Source organism: Pieris napi, chromosome 22 (genome assembly GCF_905475465.1).
Source record: "Pieris napi chromosome 22, ilPieNapi1.2, whole genome shotgun sequence".
In the NCBI taxonomy this organism is placed as follows: domain Eukaryota; kingdom Metazoa; phylum Arthropoda; class Insecta; order Lepidoptera; family Pieridae; genus Pieris; species Pieris napi.
In genome coordinates, this window is record NC_062255.1 from 6,171,823 (window position 1) to 6,194,921 (window position 23,099).

The window sequence follows — 23,099 nt, forward strand, 5'->3', positions numbered from 1 at the left end:
TCGTTCCATCCGGGTTACCCTTGACACCTCTAAAGTTATTTAATATGTTTGGGTTATAATACCCAAACATATTAAATAACTTTAGAGGCAAGTACTAACCCATCAGTGAAGCTAATAGTAATAATTACAAAAGTGCATTTATTTCACGCAGTATAATATGACCGTATGTAAACGATATTGTTATAATTAGGTAAGTATAAAACGCGCATCGCTTTGAGAAAAAGCCCAGAAACTCAAACACATTTGAAAATGTCAAGTTTGTTTTTTGTCTCAAGAATTAGTATAGCACGGTCTGAGCAATGCGCCACGGCAAATTAATTTAAGAAGAAAGACACGTCGCAAGCAAACGATTCCAATTACGCCCAGGACATATTATTCTTGTACCACGATCGTTGTAAAAGGACGAATCCAAACTAGGCATCAACATGACCCACTTTACGAGTTAGCCAACTCACGTTAAATTTGGTTTCCGGTTGTACCAATTCTGAAAGATAAATTCGATTTCTTATTTCTGTATTGAAAGTTCTGCACAAGTATCCTTTTCGTCGCCTGATTAGGTATTTAAAAATCACACTTACTTACTCATATTTAAATAATATTATGAAAATTCACACTTCGTAATTTTTTGGGTCATACCGTGTTTTTTCTATACGTATCTATTAATAGTCTTAGTATTAATTCAGTGATGAAAAGTTGGGGGTTGAACGCACATTATGTTACCCTGAGCATCGTCTCACGTAATACTATATACTAAGTCTGCTCTTGCTGTCATTCGGTCGTGTAAGACATTCGTCTTTAGATTATGGAAATCATGGAGTATTTGTTTTTATTCAACAGAAACATATAGGTCTACCAGAATCTGATGGCAAAAAGGGAAAAAAGAAATTGACGCTAGCAATACTGGGGAAATTGGAGTAAAACGTTTTGATACTATTTTTCCTTATAGCGGCTGATTTTGTGTGTGATAGGTACATGCAAATATAAAAATTTATCCAATGAACAAGGATAATTTTTGAAAATGTGGCGAATGTGGGGTTTGAAATTTAGATGAAAACTCCAACTCTGCTCATGAGTTTATTAATTAATTAAGAACTTGAAAATGGTACTATACTACAAATACTGCAAATCCATAAAAAAGTCTTCAACGCAGTTTTTATGATAAACCTTTCCTCCTGCATCTCAATTAACCGATCTTGTTCTATGAACTGATTTTCAATGTTTATTACATGTTCACAAGATTTTCGCCATTCATCGATCCCTATTTGAGAGAAAGAAACAGCGTAAAACTCATTTATCTTGTTTTTGATCAATTCTAAATCAAAACTATCCAAGTTTATTTGTAGAATAAGAAACCCCTGAAATAAACCAAACTTTAGTATTAGTACATAATATAATTTACACGAAAAATCTCATAAACCAAAGTATCAAGACGTGTCATTCCTACTAACCAGTCAACGCTTGCAGATGGCTCAATATCGATGATTGTGTATGTTCTGCATCTTGTTGACCAAGTATTCTTTGAAAAAAATATGTCTTGCTTGCGATCGAAGAGGTTTCTTCGACATTTTCATCATTTTTTAAAGGAATTTTGAAGCCAAACCAAAAACAATTCCTCGAAATTTCAGTTGACAGATGAAATTTTTCTTGTATTGCCATATGAAAATCGCTAATTTTTAAACTTTTTTTTTTGCCATCAGATTCTAGTAGACCTATAGTTGATAGTATCGTAATAAAAACTCCTTCGTGAATGAAGAAAACACTTAAAACCTATTAGACTTCCATTATGACTGAAAGATAATCGAGGTCCTATCGTTGTTTTATTGATTAAAGCCATATTTCTATCTGATATTTCTCTCAGTACAATTGTGTACAGTTCAAATCTGTACAGCAGTCCATCACCAAGTCCACATTTTTTTTTTACCTTCTATGTATAACATCAGTGTACAATATCATTGAATAAATGTACAATATAAAGCAAAAGGAGAAATAACGAAAACGAATATATATATTCGAAATAATGTATTTAACATATTTCATAAGTATAATATTTAATAAGCTATGATTACAAAAATATACGCTTCTTACATAACATTAAAAATAGGTAAGTAAATTAAAATTTCACAATTAAAATGTAATAATATTAAAATTGCATTAATATTTACAATAAATCTAACTATGAAGTGGAGAAATTGATACTTACTACTACTAAAATAAATTCATAAATTTAACATTTTTCAAATTTCAATTTTAGGTATAATTTGAGCCATACACTTTTGAAACGGCGAACCAATATGTGTTAAGGTTTTATCAAATTTCCCAAAGGCACTTATTTTAAATAGATTGAACTTATTTTACTTAGTGCGAGCTTACGATAAATATTAATATGAGCCCTCTATGCTTAAGAAATTTGATTATTGTCACAAATTTTAAAAGGCATATATTATCATAACATTTATACAGTATGCAATATTTAAGATTATTTTATATTTACAAATATTATGGGATTCATCGTTTGGTAACATTTGGTATACAAATCACCTTTTGAAAACTTAAGATGACAAATTGGACAGAAAGCAAGGGAATTATAAAAAAAATCTTGTCTTACATGAGTTTTAAATCTTAGCGATTGAAAGAGATAAGGAGAACTATTTTTTTATCTACATAATTATATCGGTTATAGAGATATTGTTTATTTATTTTATATACTATTTTATTATAATAAGTAGAACCAAATATTTGTATGAAAAAGCTTATAGCGCCCCAAAGTTTCATATTTGCTTTTGAATTACTTAAAAATGCCTTAGTCAGGGAAAGGTTAAAATTTTTGGATTTAGACTGAGAATTATGGATACAATGAGATATGCAATTAATTTACTTAGTTGATTTGCATAGACTTAACATGTCATTAGAAAGATTTCTATGTATATTTAACGCTCAGAGGCGCTACAATACTTATGGATCTTTGCCTCAAATAAATGAGTTTGATAATTTTGCCATATAGGTATTTTAGATTCGCGTTGGTTTTGCTTGCTCTGTACGAGATAGACAAATAGAAATCCTTTGTTTCAGTCAAAAGCGCGGCCAAAAACTTTAATGCATTAGACTACCAAACAAAAATGTTATGAATTCTGTATTAAACTAAATTTTTAAGGTATGACTAAATTATATCTTATACGGGCAAGTCCTGTATGGCAAACTTGCTTGACTAATATGAGACAAGAATCCTAATAGTATCTAATTCGATTCTCATATAACTTGACTTTACTTAATTCTACTAAGAAGATCTATTTTGTGCTACTTGTGATTACCATCACAGGTTATTTACAATTCTACTAATTGTAGCTTCATAGTTTTATTGAAAACGGCGTCATAAGTAATTTTGAATTCGTTATTAGTCGTTCTAGAGAGTTCTAGAAGTATTCTAGATTGTCTATAGTAAATAAATTGTCACCTCTAGAATATTACTAGTGTATTCTAGAAAGTTATTGCAGACAAATTGTCTTTCATGTCAAAGGATTATTTATATTGCATTCAGAGAGTAGAGAAAAATCTAAGAATCCCAAAATGTTCTAGAGAGTTCTAAAAGATCGAGGAAGATGTAGAAAGTATGAAGTATTAAGAACATCTTACAGGTCCCTAAAAGACTTGGACCCCAGAAAATCTAGAAAGTTCCAGCGAGTTCTAGAATATTTAGAAAGTAGCGTCCCAGCCAGAGAGGTCATCGGGTGGAGGCTCATCGGCATCGGGTGGGTATTGGTCGAAGTTGTGTGTGTCAACTGCTGATTTGACGGTTGGCTTTATGGGTGGCTCAAGCGTGCGCATCGCTAGACCTTCCCAGTTGAAGCCGTCGAACCATCTGGAAATGATTACATATGTCAGTAAAGTAAAGAGTAGCCGATTATTATATATGCACGTGATTTAACGTATAAATAGAGGTATCAATCATATTAGGTTCATTGTAATTAGTAGTGTGATGGCACATTAACAACACATTACAAGTGCCTTGCTCATGTATTTTTCTCATGAGCCTTTGGTAGTGTTGCGTCTATCATTGAAAATAGCTTCCTGTTATAACAGGTCCATATAAGTCTTATACCTATATAGTGCTCACACATCTACCGGTGTCCGGTTATAATGTCTTATTTGAATTTTTGAAGTGAAACTTCTTTATCGACGTATGGGAGAAATTTTGTAGCAAATTGTCACGTTTTTCGGTTACGCGCCATCTTTTTCTTGTCCCTACCACGGTTGATCCGAAGAGATTCGAAGCCATTAATAACAAAAATAAGCAATAACGATAACAATGATAGTAATAATTATATTACAATTAATGAAAATCTGTAATAATCTTAGTAGTAATAAAGTAAAATGAAATAATTGTATTTGTATTAATGTCTATCATAATAAAAGCCTTTTGTTAAACTTTATCTAATTTAACTTTATTTAACCAATTTCGTTAAGTTCCATATAGTAGAGGTTTCACTTCTTACGTGTGTACACCTAGTACACGCACACATTTTTTTAGTAGTTAATTTTGATCTCTAAGTATTAATATTATTGTAATGAAAGTAGTCGCTTCAATCAAAAAACTACAACCAATTTACGTTCCGTGGTCATACGTAATTTTTTAAATTAATAAAATAATTAGAAAAACCACCAAATTATTATTAAAGGTCAACCATAGACCAGTCATCACTTACTTGTGTTTCTGAATCTCTGTAATGCCGCCTCGCTGGTAGCCCAGTCTCTCTGCAGGGTTGTCCCTACAGAGTTTCTTGATGAGGTTAGCAGCGTTGCGGGTGATGCATCTCGGGAACTCCACTGCATCAATACCCTTTAGGATCTTATTGTACGTCTTCATTGGATCGGCTCCAGTGAATGGCGGCGATCCAGTTAGAAGCTCGAACATCAAGACACCTGGAAACAGCAGTCGAGGCTTGAAAACGGCTATTTGGCTAATACCTTTTTTTTCAAGATGGCGGCCAGGGGGACAAGCTGGCCAACCCCACAAACTTGGGTTTAAGCTTAATTGAGTCATGTAACAAATGTTCAGTTTGGCCCTCAAATTGTAACATTTCAATGGACTATATTTAACCTTAGAAAAACGGATGTCAACAATTTCACAAAATATTGAAAATTATACGATAGAAGAACGGTATAAAGATTATAAGCATAATATAATATTACTAGCAGACAGAACAGACGTTGTCCTGCATTATATTTTAAGCGATTAGGATATTAAACAAAGTATGAAAGTACCGACTGCAGAGCCATCTGCCGGGTGAATCTAAACCATCCACGACTCCACCCAAACGCATACAAAAAATTAATTCAAATCGGTCCAGCCGTTTAAGAGGAGTTCAGTGACAAACACGTACAGTAGAATTCTATATATAAAGATATGATAAATATAACTATTTTTATCATGTGCTTTTATAGTTAATTAAAACTTACTAAAAAATTTGTTAATAAAATCTTACATTAACTTAACTTACCCAAAGACCAGTAATCCGCGCTTATATCGTGACCCCTGTTCATGATGACTTCAGGGGCTACGTACTCTGGAGTACCACAGAATGTCCAAGTCTTGCGACTGGCCTGCAACTTCTTAGAGAATCCGAAGTCCACCAGCTTCACGTAGCCTTTGGAGTCTAGGAGTAAGTTCTCTGGCTTGAGATCCCTGGAAGAGATTCAACCTTTAATAGTATTTTTAGTTTAGACCATATCTATATACAAACGCATACACAACTATACAAATACACACATTTTTAAAGTGACATATCTCATAGCTAGGTTATGAAAACAAACTCAAACTCAAACTCTCAAACTCAAAATATCTTTATTCAAGTAGGTAACCAAGTACACTTTTGAATAGTCAAGTTAAATTAATCGTAAATTTACATTTACTACCAGTTCGCAAGTCAAGGGCGTAGAGCGGGTAAGAAGAACTGGCAAGAAACTTTCCGCCACTCTTTTTAATCGCCAAGTATTGTCATACAAATTGTTTGAACTGGAGCAATTCAATCCCAAGGATTAGGATCATTTAAGTAGTCCTCAAATTTATAAAAAGCTTTGTTGATTAATTTTCGTTTAACGAGGACTTTGAATTTATTTAGTGATAATTCTCTAATTGCGCTTGGGAGTTTGTTGTAAAAACGAATACAATTTCCATATAAGGAGTGGTTTATCTTTTGGAGCCTGGTTGGTCGTACACTCAAATTAGTTCTATTTCGCGTATTATACTGGTGAAAGTCACCATTTGTTTTAAAATCGTTTATATTTTTTTGGACATACAACAAGGCTTCAAGAATATATTGACCAGATAGTGTCATAATATTTAATTCCTTAAACTTATTCCGTACCGACTCCCTCGGAGAAACACAACAAATACCCCGAACAGCCCGCTTCTGCAGCACAAATATGGATTGAACCTCTGCAGCAGCACCCCACAATAAAATGCCGTACGACATAACGCTATGAAAGTAGCTATGATACACAATTTTAGCCGTGTCCTCATCAGTAAACTGTCGGATTTTCTTTACTGCATATGCTGCAGAGCTCAGTCTATTCGAAAGAGTCTCTATGTGTGGGCCCCATTGGAGTTTACTATCTATTGTTATGCCTAGAAAAACAGTTTTGTCAACAAAGTTTAGTTCACTGTCCTTAATTTTCAGGTTACCAATATCTCGCTTTACGCTAGTAGTTGTAAATCTAATACATTTTGTTTTATTCTCATTAAGCAATAAGTTATTTACATTAAACCAGTTAACTATACGAGAGATAGAATTGTTTACATCGTCCAATAATACGTTATTCCTATTCACTTTAAATAGAAGTGAAGTGTCATCAGCAAACAATACCATCTCATGAACTTCGTTGACAAAGAATGGGAGGTCATTTATGTAAATCAGAAATAAGAAAGGCCCGAGAATGGATCCTTGGGGGACGCCCATTGATACCTGCGAACCCGGAGAGGTGACTCCATTGACATGAACTCTTTGGATCCTTCCCTTTAAATATGAATTCATCAGGCTGGAAGCTTTGCCATCAACGCCATAGTGTTGAAGCTTTCCAACGAGTATATCAGGATGAACACAGTCAAAGGCCTTTGACAGGTCACAAAAGACGCCGACTCCATCATATGATTCTTCCCAGGCGTTAAATATGTCCGAAATCAACTTCACACCGGCATCGATTGTGGAGCGACCCTTAGTGAAACCATACTGTTTATTATGTAAGAGTTTATTTTTATTAAAATGTAAAGAAAGCTGGTCTAGCATTATCTTTTCAAAAACTTTGCTCAACGCAGGGAGCACGGAAACAGGTCTGAAGTTTGACGGATCAGACTCACTACCTGCCTTGAACAACGGTGTAATCTTACTTAATTTCATTTCGTCCGGAAAGACTCCACAATCGATACAGCTGTTAAAAATTATAGACAATTCAGAGCTTATTACATTAATAACGGAATTTAAAATGACTGTTGACATACCCCATATATCTTTACTTTTTTTTAAATTAATAAGCTTAAAAGTTTTAACGATATCATTACAAGTTATATGTTTAAACTGAAATTTAATATTACATTCAGGTACACATTTTTCTAGCAATGAGATCGCAGCAGCAGGTGAAGAATCTAGGGACTTGGTCGTATTTAGTGGTACATTTGTAAAGAACTCTTCAAAAGAAGAAGCTACCTCTGGGTCAGATTTTATTAACTTCCCTTTAACTTTTAACATATAATCAGTTCGTTTGTCAGACGTTTTACCTGATTCTTCATTTATTATTTTCCAGGTAGCTTTTACTTTATCCATGCTATTTTTTATTTTTGAACTTAAATATTGAGACTTTGCAGTTTTGCAATCTTTTTTGAAATTATTTGAATACAACCTAACATATTCCCTAAATTCCACACTAGTGTTATATTGCATTTCGTCATAGATTTCATATAATTTTAACCTTTTCCTGTGTAACTCCTCATTTGCCCAGTCACAGAAACTTGTTTTCTCAGAGACCAATAAAGTCTTTTGAGTAAATACTTTCTTGAATTCATCAATAAATGATCCAAAAAAAGTATTGTATAAATTATTAGGGGATGAGTTGCCACACAGAAATGGCATTCTATAGACCAATGCTTCTCTAAATCTGTCCAAACGGTCATTTGTAATAGGAGTTATCACAATTTTCTTCTTTTTACATGTTTTTTGTTTCCTTAATTGGAATTCAAACCATTGACCAGTGTGATCAGATTTAAATCTATTGAAAATACAAACATTCAAAGGGGCTATGTCACTATATATGTTATCTATACAAGTTGCGGTGCTAGCTGTTATTCTTGTGGGTGAATGAAATTGATTTATTAAATTGTATGAACGAAAAAGACTAAGTATGCGTACACTTGAATTAGAATGACAAAGTAAATTGACATTAAAGTCCCCACACACAATTAGCCCTTTATTACACTTTACTAATTTACACAATATCTCCTCTAATACATTTTCAACATTATTATAGACAGCTGATGGAGGACAATATAGACATACAACAATGAATTGCTCCAGTTCCACACAGGAGATTTCAATAGTTAGTTCTACAGAGAGGCTGATAATATCCTTTCTTTCTTTGCATTTAAGTTTTTTACTTATTAGGATTAATGAGCCACCATGAATTGCATTTTCTCTGCAAAACACACTACCAACCCTGTGGTTACAAAAATTAAACAAAACTTCATATTTTTTTAGCCAGTGCTCTGTTATGCACAAAAAGTCTATTTTTTGACTATTCAAGAATAGTTCAATTTCTAATTCTTTATTTTTCATCCCCTGTATATTTTGATGAACCACAATAATTTTTTGGGAATGAATTTTATCACATAATATACTTACCTTATTATTGCAAGAGTGGTGCTCTGTTGTCCTATAATCTAATTTAAATAAATATTATTTGGAATTTCTTCCAAGGTCTTATAGAAACATCTATGAAGACAGACCACATATTTGTAAGATATTATTTCTAGTGTTCAGCTTCTTATAAATGTCTGTTGTGTAGTTTGAACACAACAACGAATCCTCAATGCGAATTAGAAGATCATCGATGTTGTAAGCAAAAACATCGATGTTGCTATACGAAAAATATCGTAACATCGATGTTAACGGAATCGAACATCAATGTTAGCTCACGGCCTCGGCACGACCAAATTACTACATCATCTAATAAAGAACATAGGTAAAAATCTTACCTGTAAATAATATTCCTAGAATGCAAGTAGTGGAACGCTTCAACGACGCAAGCTGTGTAGAATCTAGTAGTGGAATCGTCAAACTGACCTGAAAAATATATTATACTACATTATTATCCTGAATTAAAATTAATGGGATATCATTAAAACTCTTAAACTTCTGAGCAATAACTATTTGAAGATTAAGGAAGATGATGACATATTAGAATCCCTAGTAATCCCTAATACATCATGTATTCAGTACGATTGCGGCAGTCATATTTCTGTATAATTTAAGTTTCGCTTTAATAACAAAAGCGGAGCGGGCGGATAACAAGAGCGGTGTTGGCCGAGTGGCTTCAGCGTGCCACTCTCATCCCTGAGGTCGTAGGTTTGATCCCCGGCTGTGCACCAATGGACTTTCTTTCTATGTGCGCAAAACATCGTGAGGAAACCGGCTTGCCTTAGACCCAAAAAGTCGACGGCAAGTGTCAGGCACAGGAAGCTGATCACCATATCATGAAACATACATAAATCTGAGGCCTAGACCTATAAAGGTTGTATCTATGCCACCTAAAATAAATTTAGTACGTCACACAACAAACATTTCTCTTGCGTAAAATTTTGATTTTGACCACAAATATCCCCTCAAATCTACAAAAGAAAAGATACTATTCCGGTTCACTCACTACCACCTCTTACACACTGCCATAAGTTTAACTATATAAACAATAACCTGACAGCTTTTGAATTGATATTATAACGGACCTAAGATCTTCTAAGTATACCATAAAGCAAGCTACTTCTAATTAATTTGCGAAATTTTTGAAGTTATACTTCTTTAGGCGCGTCATGAAAAATTGATGGGAGTGAAATTTTACGATGCGCGCGCACCGTGACACAAAATTAACAGAATGAAGTTTCCCACGGAAGATGCTACGGCATTGGACATAATTTAAAAACAACATTCGAATAATAATAGAATTTATGTTACACTTAATGTAAGAGAATAATAATAAGTATTTATTATTTAATTTTTCAAATGTAAACTGAACTTTATTGACTATAATGACTCCTTTTCCAGACTTTGATTATTTAATTGTAATTAATTATTTGCATGCAATCAAAAACTATTTTTAATAATGCCAAAAAGTATAACTTCTTACGCGCGTACATAAGTACACGCACCCTTTTTTTTACCATTAAATAACACTTCTTCTTTCTCTTACCCTTATCTCTCAAAATAGTCCACAACTCTCCCCCAAGGCAAGTCTCCATAAGCATATACAAGTATTTACGATCCTTGAACGTCTTGTACAACTTTACTATGAATTCGCAGTTCATCTCCGACATTATCTCTTTCTCTGACATGATGTGCTGTTGCTGTCTCGTTTCAACGATCTGGGCTTTCTTCATCTGCTTCAGGGCGAAAGAACGGCTCGAGTCTCCCTGTATTTGGACCAGCTCGACGCGACCAAAACCACCGATACCCAGAGTGGCAATGATACGTAGGTCTGATAAGCGGAGATTGGCGAATTCTTCGTTGAGCCTGAAATTTTGTACAATTATGATAAGTAAATTTAAAATTAGGCAGTTACGGTTGAATAATTTTAATAACTTTTTACTATAGCTGACGTAATACTCAGTGATTTATTTAATTTATAAGGCGAAGTGAAACTTCTGTGTATAAAGAAAAGGTCTGCACCGGAAACTTTTTTGTAGATAAATTGTTTATATAAAACGGTAAATATGTTATGACCGTAATTTAATCAAAAGTTTTTAACTATAGGACCAACATTTTGGCTGGTAATTTGAGTGAAAAAAGTGTGAATATTAAACTCTTTCATCATGATATTAGTACAAAATTGACACTTCAACATCATAAGTCGATTGAGTGTACATTGTGAATTAATTCTCAAGACAAAAACGCGAGAATTATAATTGTTATGGCTCTTATAAAAACCATATTGTTTGTCACATAGGAAAGTTAACAACCTCAGTACTTCCACTTATACTAATCTTGCTCTAGGTTTAGTGAAAGTAATAGCATAAATAAGAATAACTTGTTTTGTGGAATTTAAGACTTGACGTTAAATACAGTAACATGCGAACAAAAATTTCGCATTTCTCCTATTACGTGATTAATGATAAAGTTTTTGGATTAGACATTTTTGAATTTATTATAAACAGTTTCTTAATTGTATTACGAAAGTTAGAGTTACTCGTTAAATGATACTAAGATATAACCAACGTAACATTTAGTTTTAATTAGTTCATTGATATAACATATTACAAAAATATTCTTAGGCGTATTCCCAGGTAATGTTTTATGTCCACATTTCTTAATGAGACAAAATAAGGAACACAAATAGTTATCTACAAACGGTACGATTTTAAAATACTCACCACAATTATATCCACGGTAGCGACAACAAAATACAATGGATTACAATAAGTCTAAAATAGCAATAAGATAAGGTATACAATAGCATTGAGACATTCCAAGATTTCGACGAAACCATTGTTATACGTACAAGTGTTTAGTCACACTTTTTGTGAACTTGACATAGGAAGTTTACGGGTTTGTGAAAAAAGAATTAGTTATGGTTATGTATCTTTTATAATGAATATTATTCTTTTATCATACAAATCTATTCTGCTACTACTACCTCAATAAGACAGCAGAATGAAATATAATCAATTAATTCTTGTTACCTGTTTAATATTCTTTGTATTATTTATTTTTTTAATAATTATAACTCGTGTACATGATACAATATTTTTAATCTAATTTATAAAATTCTCGCAGTGTTTGTGGTTAAACTCCTCCGAAACGGCTCGACCGATTCTCAGGAAATTTTGTGTGCATATTGGGTATGTCTGAGAATCGGACAACATCTATTTTTCATTCCCGTAAATGTTAAGGGTAGTCCACTGTCCACCCCTAAATATTTATTTTTTATTTTTAGATATTTTTTTTGATATGATTCTGTTTTTATGATACACCATTAAAAAATACATACAACCCCTAACTTTCACCCCTCTACGATCAACCCCTATTTTTTTATTATAAATGATATACATGGCAAAACGACGTTTGCCCGGTCAGCTAGTTTATCCTATAAATATATTTAAGTACAAAAGGTTCATACCTTTGTCGGTCGTCGCCTTCGTCTTTGTATTTGGTGCGAATTTCGTCCAACGTGGAAATCAGCTGATTGAATGTCTCCCGATCAATGACAAGACACGTGGTGCCCTCTGGTGAGTCGCAGACAATGTTGGCCGTTCGTAGATCGTCTCTGTTAAGTAATTTGTCGTATGCAATTATATTTTCTATAAAAGTATTCGAACATACATGTATTTCTCAAGAGACTGGTTCCCTGATGTTTAAAGTATCATAAACATTATCGTACGACAAATCGTTGAAGTCGTGAGTGCATAATTATTTTTTTATATTCCTTTAAAATAAATAAGCTTCTAAATATTTATGTATGAAGACATCTGGTAAATGAATGAAACAGACGTAAAAATGTGTCTGTGTACAGAAATTTTAGAGCCTGGAATATTTTACGTAACCTTATTTTGATTCGAGATGTTTTTTTGTTTGCCAAACATCACAATGTAATCAATTTATATCAAAGATAAATGTCGTGCTATTTTGAAGTCTCTTTGTTTACCCTACATACAATTATTAACATAAGATAAGAACTCGCATACATATATATTTATATATGTATGTAATAAAGCTTTTTATAAATTTGAAGAATACTTAAATGATCCTAATCCTTGGGATTGATTTGCTCCAGTTCAAACAATTTGTACGACAATACTTGGCGATTAAAAAGAGTGGCGGAAAGTTTCTTGCCAGTTCTTACTCGCTCTACGCCCTTGACTTGCGAACTGGTAGTAAATGTAAATTTACAATTAATTGAACTTGACAATTCATAAGTGTAGTTTACCTACATGAATAAAAATCTTTTGAGTTTGAGTTTATGCGATTTCCTATAATTCCTCTACAGCAGTAAAACTAGCAAAATGACGTCATACAAAAAGGAATAACACACTTACCCTTGCAATGCCTTTTCACCGAAGAAATCGCCCTTGGTGAGAGTTCTAATGAATTTTTCATCATTGCTATTTGGCTGTTTCTGCGTTACCTTGACCTGGAATAAAAAACGTACACATTACTATAGTAGTTGCTACGCAATCGAAAAGGCTTTACTTAAAAATAGAATCTCTCGTCTTAAACAAGGTCCCGTCCGGCGGAAATGTTCCTAATTCTAAATTTGAAATTTAAAATTAGATACTGCTGTTTTGAGAGAATAAAACATCGTAAGGGGGCCTCATAGCCTAGCGGTCTTATTAAGTGGCAGCTAGGTGAGGGGTACCGGGTTCGATTCCCGGTTCGAGGGCAAACTTTAATTAAATTTAAATTTGTTCACGGCCTTTGGGAGGGTTGTGTGGTACGAGTGCCTAAACCGTACATGGAGAATACGGTCGAATTTCTAAAGACAAGCACGAACTATAAAAAATCCTATACTTGACGCTGGCTAATGCACAAATCGTGCCAGAGCCATTAAAAAAAAAAAAAACATCGTAAAAAGTTTAAAATACAGATACTGAGATATGTATATGAATCAACGTTTTAAAACCAAACGCTGTGCCTGAAATTTCGAAGATTGTTTATGTTATTGTCTAAAAATATTAGCATTTGAATAAAAATAAAATTAATTCGTTATAGAAAGTTAGAAAAAAATTTCCTTGTGTATAAAAATCCATCAGTATGTGAGTGTGTTTATTTTCATGGTTGTTTTGTAGAAAATTGGAAAAATTTATCCATCCATCTACATATGGATAGATTATTATCTATCCAGGTAGTTAAATTGACTGTAAATTACCATTTACAGTCAATTTAACTAACCATTGACTATAAAAACCGTGTTATCTTGTGTATAAATAAAATATTTGCGAAAACATCGCGATAAATCAGTGTCTCAGAGTAGCTTTAAAAGTTCAATAAAATTGTATAAAGTAATACAAATTGAGCAACCAAATTAAATCATAGTGCTCAGTGGATCGTAGATAATAAATGGAAAGTGGAGTTTCCGCGGTTGACATTTTCCGATGAATTGAAAAGTTAAAGCATTGCGAAACGGTTTTTAAAAGTTCGATGAATTTGTTTGAGGTTTATATTTATTTTGTTTTTGCGATTTTCGACGGTAATTTTACGTTTGAGATATTGAGGGTAGAGTCATTCATTTGAACTTAAGCTTGTTTCATACTGATATCCACTTGAAATTAGTAAAAGTGAGATATAGGAAGGTAAATCTTTTACTTGACTTATTTAATATATTATTTATCTAAACATATTAAATATTTATTTACTTATTTAATTGATATTAAAATCAGAAACGTTTAGCGAAAGCCTAATAATTATTTATCATTTATAGAAGTGTTGAAATCAAAATATATTATTTTGTTTAATAATATGTAATATTTTATTTTTCTGACTTTAGACGTCAGACCGTGTATGAGTTGACGTGTCATTTATGAAAGCAATGAGGTACATTTGTAGAGTCTTATTGATTACGATGCTATAATATGTTAGGAATTATCTAACAGTTCTCTAATGACACCAGTAATGTAATAGATGTCTTGATGTTTTAAGTTTACGTAATAATTGCCTCTTTCGTAAGATTCCGGTTCATCAGGTATAACAGGAACACTCCTTATATGCCGACATCCGTATGAGATAAAAACGGAAGAGTTACTAGGGTTGTCAAAGTAATGGATTCGTCTGGATCGAAGGAAATCTTTAAAGCTTCCAACCCGTATCGTATATGTAACTTTATATGTACAGGTACAGGGTTAACTCTTTATACCGTCATTCGTTTAGACAGAAAACCCTCTATAACGTAAAAAATAGTGTACATTTGTTTGGTTTAACACAAACACCAGTCATTAAATAATTCTAATAACGCAGAAACGCCATTCTCTATAACGAAGAAATATTTTCACATAGACATCAATAACATACTTAAGTGTAATTCTTTTTTTTTAGCTTACAAAAATAACTTTTGAGGTGCCGAAATTTCTAAGAAAGACACCTGAGGTTATAAACAGCCGTCTCGTCTGTGTTATTGTTAATTGCATTTAATTGCGCATGTGTGCCATTATTCTTATTTTGTAGGAAATTTAGGTCTCCGTTACTAAACGAACCACCGTCACCTATCGTGTATTATCAGTCGTAAACAAACTTTGTAACTGTCAAGATGGCCAGTAAAAGAAAAGCGTTATGTGTTTAGAATAATTTACCTATTGATAGTAATAAAATTAGAAATTATTGTAATTTTTAGTTACAGTTAAATTTGGGTTTTGTTTCTAATCACTCCCTATAACGAAATCTCTCTATATAATGAACAAAAACCCTCGGTATCTTGAAATTCGTTATAAAGAGTACGTAAAGTATTAAACACTGTATAATAATAATAGAAATTACACGACATTTTTCAAGACCAACAATAAATACACTACCCCAATATTTAAAATAGTATATATCCATATTTAGATGTAACAACAAAGATAATATAAAAGTTGATTGTTGAAAACTTCGCTCTTTAAAATCCAAGTGACAAATCATATAGAAAAAGAATCGAATCGGAAAATTTTAAACATACGTAATAATTAATATATTGTTAAGTATGATCCATGTCGTAAACATATTTTATAAAATGTTTATGTATAAACAAAATTTACAGCCGTTAACAGCTCTCGATTACGCGCGAAATCACTGTTTACTTTCGTTTTTCAAACGATAATTCGTACTTTTTCATTTTTATTACACATATTTAATGCTTTAGAAATCTTTACAGTTTGCACTTTCGCTAATTCAAGTTTCGTATTCGAACGAAAAGTGATTACCAAGTGAAATTATGTTTACGATCATTACAATGTATGAAAATATAAGTATGTCTTAAAGTAAATATGGATGTTTTTTTTAATATTTGTTCAGTACAAGTGGAAAAAAACTTCTTAGACCTGATGGCCGAACTCGACGACGACGAACCAACGGAAAACAAACTCAAAAGGATTTTGTTGATGGAAATCAAACCCAAGACAATATGAGATGAGACGGAATGTTATGTTTATCAAATATAAAATAAAATTCAATTACACTATGATTTATTAACGTTGTCGAATAATTATCATGCATCGGCTAAAGTATTCGTTTATTTATTAGCACCATCGAGCTGCTCCCAAGGAGCTGCTAGATACGACATCGTGGATAAACATATGAATTTAGGTAATGATTTCGAACTCCGAAGGAAAAAATCACGATATTTTAGCTGAAACAAATGTTCATGTTATTTTAGAAAGGAATTCATAGCAAGTATTTTTCACTGTATTACCCGGTGAATCAGTGCAAGAAGATCTGCGCACAGTTGCATGTAAGTGAAACCTTTTTCTAGAATTTCTAAGCCAGTTTACTGGACTAGCACTAAAAACGTACCACGACGCGATTTCTCGGTAAATTTCCCAAAGATGTTTTATTCAAATTGTACTGGTGTTTATGATTCTAAAGGGTAATTAATAAATCTGATATTATGCTAAATATAAAAATTTATAATAAATTAAACATTTTGCATATATCAATACCAAATTCTCATATTGACTTCGGTTGAAACTGCAAAAAGTAGATTATCTCGAGTATTGCGTACAATGACCTTGAATACAAAGGCCTTACAGCCTCTGCATCATTTTATTTTAGTCACACGTCACTATCACTATTCAAGAGCAGTATTTGTGTGACCGAACTTTGCTATACTCTATGATTTATTACAGTTCATTCTGTTTTTATCCTATCGTTTGAATTTGGAATAGATAAAAAGTGACTGCTTTCCCACATGTAGGATTCGTTAATCTATGAAATCATCTGCGTATATTAGGAAGAAAATGGGTTATTCTAAGGTTAAAGTTTACATATAGCCTTATCTATGTATATAGATAAAAAGATAAAAGCTTGACCAGGTATTAGAACTAAAATTCGCCTCGGTCAGAATCTTGCGCAGAAAATATCGACTCAGTTAAATGCCAAGGTGAACGGCTTATACAATCACCCAGAAAAGTTTAATACAATTCTTTACACGGATATAATTCACTTTCATTGGCAACCTTGTGGTGCTTATTAATGACTTATATATGTATGTATGTTATTGATTCAAAGCAAACAGGAGTAAAAACTTGATATATTTTATGATAATGACTTAGGATTTTAACTTAGTTCATATTAGTATATAAAAAGTTTTAAGCTAGAATGTAGATCATTAATTATACTTAAATCTCGGTTCAAGACATAAACCATTTTTTCTGCAAGATATTGACAGCGCTGAAGATAATTTTAAAGAAGGTTATTAGATTTATGGATGTTAACCAGAGAGATTACAAACTTGAAATTCGCGATTCATGCATTATAAGATAAGTGATTATTGGTAAAAAGTTGGAAATTGGAAAAAACTGTGACATTTATGATTTATTCAAGTCCAAAGCCAAGCCAGAATTAATAACAAGTAATTGATTTGTAGACAATACATAGGTATTGTCCCGTGTTGGCCTAGTGGCTTCAGCGTGCGCCTCTCATCCCCGATGTCGTAGGTTCGATCCCCGGTTGTGCACCAATGGACTTTCTTTCTATGTGCTCATTTAAGAGCTCATTCCTTTAAGAGAAGAGAGTCCCCATATGCGACAAGATGTTCACGATTTCTTGTGCCTCGTACGAATTATCTGCGTAATTCGCCAATGTATCAGGTTTTAGCTTACTACAATAATAATTATGAAGATATTTCACCTTACCAACCTTTATTTAGCAGTAGTAACAATATCTTTTTTCTTTACAATATTACGTTGTAGTTTGGTTAATATTTAATTTTAGTTTTTTTTTATCTATTAATGTGCCCTGACGTCTGTTTTCTGTTTCGTATATTTTGTTTAACAATGTAATCTGATTTGGCTTTGTATACTGTCTAAGTGTTTTCTTTAATATGGATATGTGTATGATAAATAAATTTCAGTGAGATTTTGATTGTTAAAATAAATTTTTAACATCTATGATAATACAGAAGCTAATATAATGTTTACTTTTGTGAAATTAGATAAGTTAAATTTATAATATTAATGATCTATGTCGATAGTTAATATTGAATGTTGGCCTTATGTAGTACCGTACCACAGAGAACTTTCTTTATTATAAATAGTTTCGTGAATACATGCGATTTTTCAAGATCATGAATGTGACTTCACAAGTTTCTTTGGCACACTTAAATCTAACAAATTTCATATTATATTAAATCAGCTGATATGAAAAAATAGATCAAATGGGTTACTACGGCATTGACATACACAATTCTGATTCATAAGCTGTTCTCTTACAGTTTTACCGATTTGTCTAGATAAATGGAATAGGGAGCGTTCAAGTATTACGTAACGAATTTTGGGAGGGGGGGGGTCCTTTTGTAAAACGTTACGATGCGGGGCAGGGATTGAATTATGCGTTATTGTTAATATTATTTTCTACTTACACCACATAATAGTAACTAAAGAGTCACTAGGTGGTCATGAAACGTTTTACTAGACTTGGGTACAGTACTGTACTTGGGTACTGAAAAACGTTACGGCGAGTTCATGGGGGGGGTCAATAATCTCCAAAAATTGCGTTACGTAATACTTGAACGCTCCCATAGGAAAAGTACAAAAACTATACCACATTAAGGCATACGAAGTCATTAATGTTTAATATTTATAAAATTGGTCTTAAAATAACATAATTTATGGATGTTTTATAGCATCCGGTTCGAAAACATCATAATTAGTCATCGATATTAAAAAACGATAAAAAGTTGGAAGCCAGTTGTTGTAACAGATTCACATCCGCATTTATTTTAGACTAACTGAATAAGAGTATTTATTTATCTTTGCAAACAAAAACATTTAACAAAAAAATCTGTACAATTGGCCATGCAACGGTTGGCCTTATAAATAATCTATTCCAGCAAAGATTAAAAAAAGCTAGAAAAGTAACAGAAATGTTCGAACCGGTAGGTACTCATAAAGATTAATAATTTTTTTTTTATATAATAGGGGGGAAAACGAGCTTGCGGGACGACCAAAAAGGGCAGTCTACGCAGCCCATAGACACCATTAGTGGGTGCGTTGCCGGCCTTTGAGGGAGGAGTAGATTCGCTTTTTAAACATTTGGAGGTCGTATCTCTGAGGGAAGACCCCCCCGGGAGTCGATTCCACAGTTCGCTAGTTCGCAAAAGAAAATGCCTTGTGAAACGGATTGTGGAAGACCTCCAACCATCAAGATGATGTTGGTGAAATTTAGAGGTCGTACGTAATATAAATAATGTTTCGGTAAGGTAATACAAATATGTATAGTGTATATGATATTTACAGGTCAAAGTTCTAGGTAACCTATGTATGAGCGAAGCAGGGGCTTGTCACTAATATTTACAAAGCATTAAGGTGTGTTTATAGTCACGAACTGTCTTGAAAGTTACTCCGCGGAACGAAAGTGAAAATGTTAGTATACGCTTGAGAATATCTTTGAGTAAAATAAAATGGGCAATGGAAATCGTGGTTTACGATTCCGAACCGAGACTCTAGCATAATTTATTTTAATAAATTATATAGTCAGTAGAAATGATTTGATTTACTTACAGCCCGTGTTTATTGAATTAAAGCTACACGTTACAAAAATCCATTACAAGCAAATTACGGAGTGTACAATATTCAAAACGCCAACAGTTTCTTAGCTTAGTGTTGGCCTAGTGGCTTCAGCGTGCGACTCTCATACCTGAGGTCGTAGGTTCGATCCCCGGCTGTGCACCAATGGACTTTCTATGTGCATTTAACATTTGCTCGAACGGTGTAGGAAAACAACGTGAGGAAACCGACATGTCTTAGACCCAAAAAGTCGACGGCGTGTGTCAGGCACTGGAGGCTGATCACCTACTTGCCTATTAGATTCAGATTCAGAAATCTGAGACCAAGACCTAAAGAGGTTGTAGCGCCACTGATTTATTTATTTATTTAACAGTTTCTTAGTCTTATTTCATCACACGAACGTATAATGTTATCAAAATCAATTGTCAACTGTGTAGGGCAACACAACATATGTAATCAATATTATATAAGTCTCTTCGTAAGCTCTTAAATTGTATAAACACGTGATGAATCGTGATCGTGACAAAACTATCGGAATATCTACAGACAGTGGCGAAACAAAAACGTTAATAGATATTTAATGACCAAATGACTCCATTACATTGCAATCTTTTGTATTTAAAGTTGATTTGATATGGAGTACTATTATGTTACGTAATAGAAGTACATTTGTATGTATTGGAATGATAGCTTCTTTGAATATCGCTATAGATTATATATAATAGTTATAGTCTACGTACAAGAAGTGTACGATCCATTCGAATAAAACTTCTTTAGCAAATATTAAGTCACCACAAATCACTCAAAACGACGTAAATAATTTGAAAATACGCGTCTTCACTTGTTAAAACAATAATAATATAACATATGTCTTCCATTTTTGAATACATACTTTAAAACCTCATGATTCCTGCAACAAGCTTAAATACGGGACTGTTTATAAATAACTAGCAGACCGGCCAAGCGTTGCTGTGGCTAAGGTTTTAGTTATATTACATAGTAGTAACCTATTCAAGGGAAACGGTAGGAGAACACCAGTCATAGGGACCACCGTGCTTTTTTGGTGGTAATGCCATTAAATTGTAGCTTATGTGAAACGTTGGTACTTTCAACACAGCGCCATCTGTTAGAATTGTGACTATCAAATAATAAACAAATATTTTGCAATAAAATAATATTGCGGGTATAAATTGAGATGTAATCCTATCTTTTAAGTTAGATCAAACTGCACACGGTGTGCAAATTTGAATGAAATCGGTTCGGTAGTTTAGGAGTCCATAGCGGACAAACAACGTGACACGTAATTTATATATGTTAAGATTTCTAGAAAATTAATTTAACTTACTTGTCCCTTGGATATAATGAAGAAGGTATCTCCTCTGGCGCCCTGTCGTATGATGTAATCACCGTTTTGATAGTGTGTTTCTTCAAGCACGTCGGATATTTTAATAAGCGTGTCCTCGGGAAGATCCTTGAAGATGGGAACGCTGAAAAAATAATAAGTAAATTAGATAATATAGAATAAACGGATGTAAATTCATTCCTTTAGTTTGCCGCCAATTTACATTTAGTCAATTGTCAAACCGAGTTTTGTCAGTATCAGAAAAATCTTTTTCTGGCGTTTGACAATTGACTAAAACAGCACATACATACTAAGTATGATGTGATTAACTCTAAATAATATCAGAATTAACAAAAGTATAGACAAACATAAACAAGAATAGACAATAATGTTTACATTGGATTGTCTTTAAAAATGTAAAAGTATGTCTTTGCTAATCGTTCACCCAGATCTTAATGCGCACAAACATTGCACAACAACACATTTCTTTGTCATTTAACACCAGTAAAAGAGGTGAAATATGCAATTGGATATTGCATTGCAGATTGCCACCTAATATTCCAGTCATGCATGCGATATGTTGCAATTTTGTTTGAAAGTCAAATAAATTATTAGTACGCGAATAATTTACGAACAGAATTTTATAAATAGAAAGGATACGATAACTATATATACATTCGTTGCAGACGTATTATATATGGAGCAGAAACGTGGATAATCTTAGGCTGAGAAAGACAAAGGATCTACCCTTTTGAAATGTGGTTCTAGAGGCGAATGGTTAGAATACCGTGGACCGCTAAACCCTTATCAACTATATGTCGATAACGCATCATTTCGTACTTTGGTCACACAATAATCGTGATTGGCAACACAAAAGGCAAATAATACACCGTTGTAAAAGAAGCGCACGGCCGAAATTAGTGGAGGAATTCTGTTTATTGGAGTTATTCGCGCCAGATCTTACTATACAGCTGATACTTAGACACGATTTACCTACCCAGAGAGAGAGAGCCGTATTAAAAGACTAGATCCGCCATTTCAGTGAGACTTATAATTGCACATAGGCGTTGCTGTAATATTTTTTAAATAACTAAATTGTTCTAGTAAAATCTTTAGAGAAAATCTAAATATTATAATGAAACTATTACATATTAAAAATTATATTATACACGTCAAAGAGAACTATATGCGTTTAAATTATTCGTAAAATTTTATATTATTTCAAATAGTGAAACTTTGTTTAGTATAAAAACATTATTATAATGTGAACGGATTTCACGGTCACATATGAAAGTATAATGTTAAGGTTATTCGAGTCAATATTTGTTGCTTTTGTTTCCATATTACTATTACCTAGTTGGTGGATTATAAAGTCAAGGATTTTTCAGTTTTAATTAAATGCAAATGTATTAAATAAATCAAAAACTCTCAATAAAGAACACATTAAGACTGCTAATCAAAAACCGGTAAATGATAATGTCAGTATAAGAATTTTAAAACATAAGTATATTTTCATTAAGTTGTCAAAACGACAGATTATATTCTACTTTCAGCCTAAATGTACAAAGCAGACAAGTTAAAAATCAAATTAAATACACTAAAAATAGTTCAAAAATAAAGAGGTTTTTAAATTAATACTAAAAATCAGCCCCGAACTCAATAATTTAATTAATAATTGCAACCTAACAATACGTAATCTAACGACAATTTTGATTTATTTTACTGTTCACCGGCATAATAAAACTCAAAATAATCGGGATTCGTATCTTCATTTAAGATCGTAAGCTTGCATGTTTTGGCCGTCGACCGTCTTGTCTG

The 23,099-nt window shown here is 32.8% G+C and overlaps 1 protein-coding gene across 4 annotated transcripts in view; it reads right to left on the reverse strand.

Moving 5' to 3' along the window:
- Positions 1 to 2,239: 2,239 nt before the first annotated feature.
- The window catches only part of LOC125060938 (cGMP-dependent protein kinase, isozyme 2 forms cD4/T1/T3A/T3B), a 119,930-nt gene continuing 99,070 nt past the window's right edge, over positions 2,240 to 23,099 (reverse strand). For all 4 annotated transcript variants that reach the window (XM_047666062.1, XM_047666063.1, XM_047666064.1 and 1 more), the window contains 8 exons: positions 21,285 to 21,426; positions 13,286 to 13,380; positions 12,370 to 12,516; positions 10,447 to 10,766; positions 9,239 to 9,326; positions 5,496 to 5,680; positions 4,701 to 4,917; positions 2,240 to 3,856 (listed from right to left, as the gene is read on the reverse strand). In XM_047666062.1, the coding sequence (XP_047522018.1) occupies positions 3,691 to 3,856; positions 4,701 to 4,917; positions 5,496 to 5,680; positions 9,239 to 9,326; positions 10,447 to 10,766; positions 12,370 to 12,516; positions 13,286 to 13,380; positions 21,285 to 21,426 (1,360 nt within the window). In that variant the 3' untranslated portion in view covers positions 2,240 to 3,690. The remainder of the gene's footprint in view (positions 3,857 to 4,700; positions 4,918 to 5,495; positions 5,681 to 9,238; positions 9,327 to 10,446; positions 10,767 to 12,369; positions 12,517 to 13,285; positions 13,381 to 21,284; positions 21,427 to 23,099) is intronic.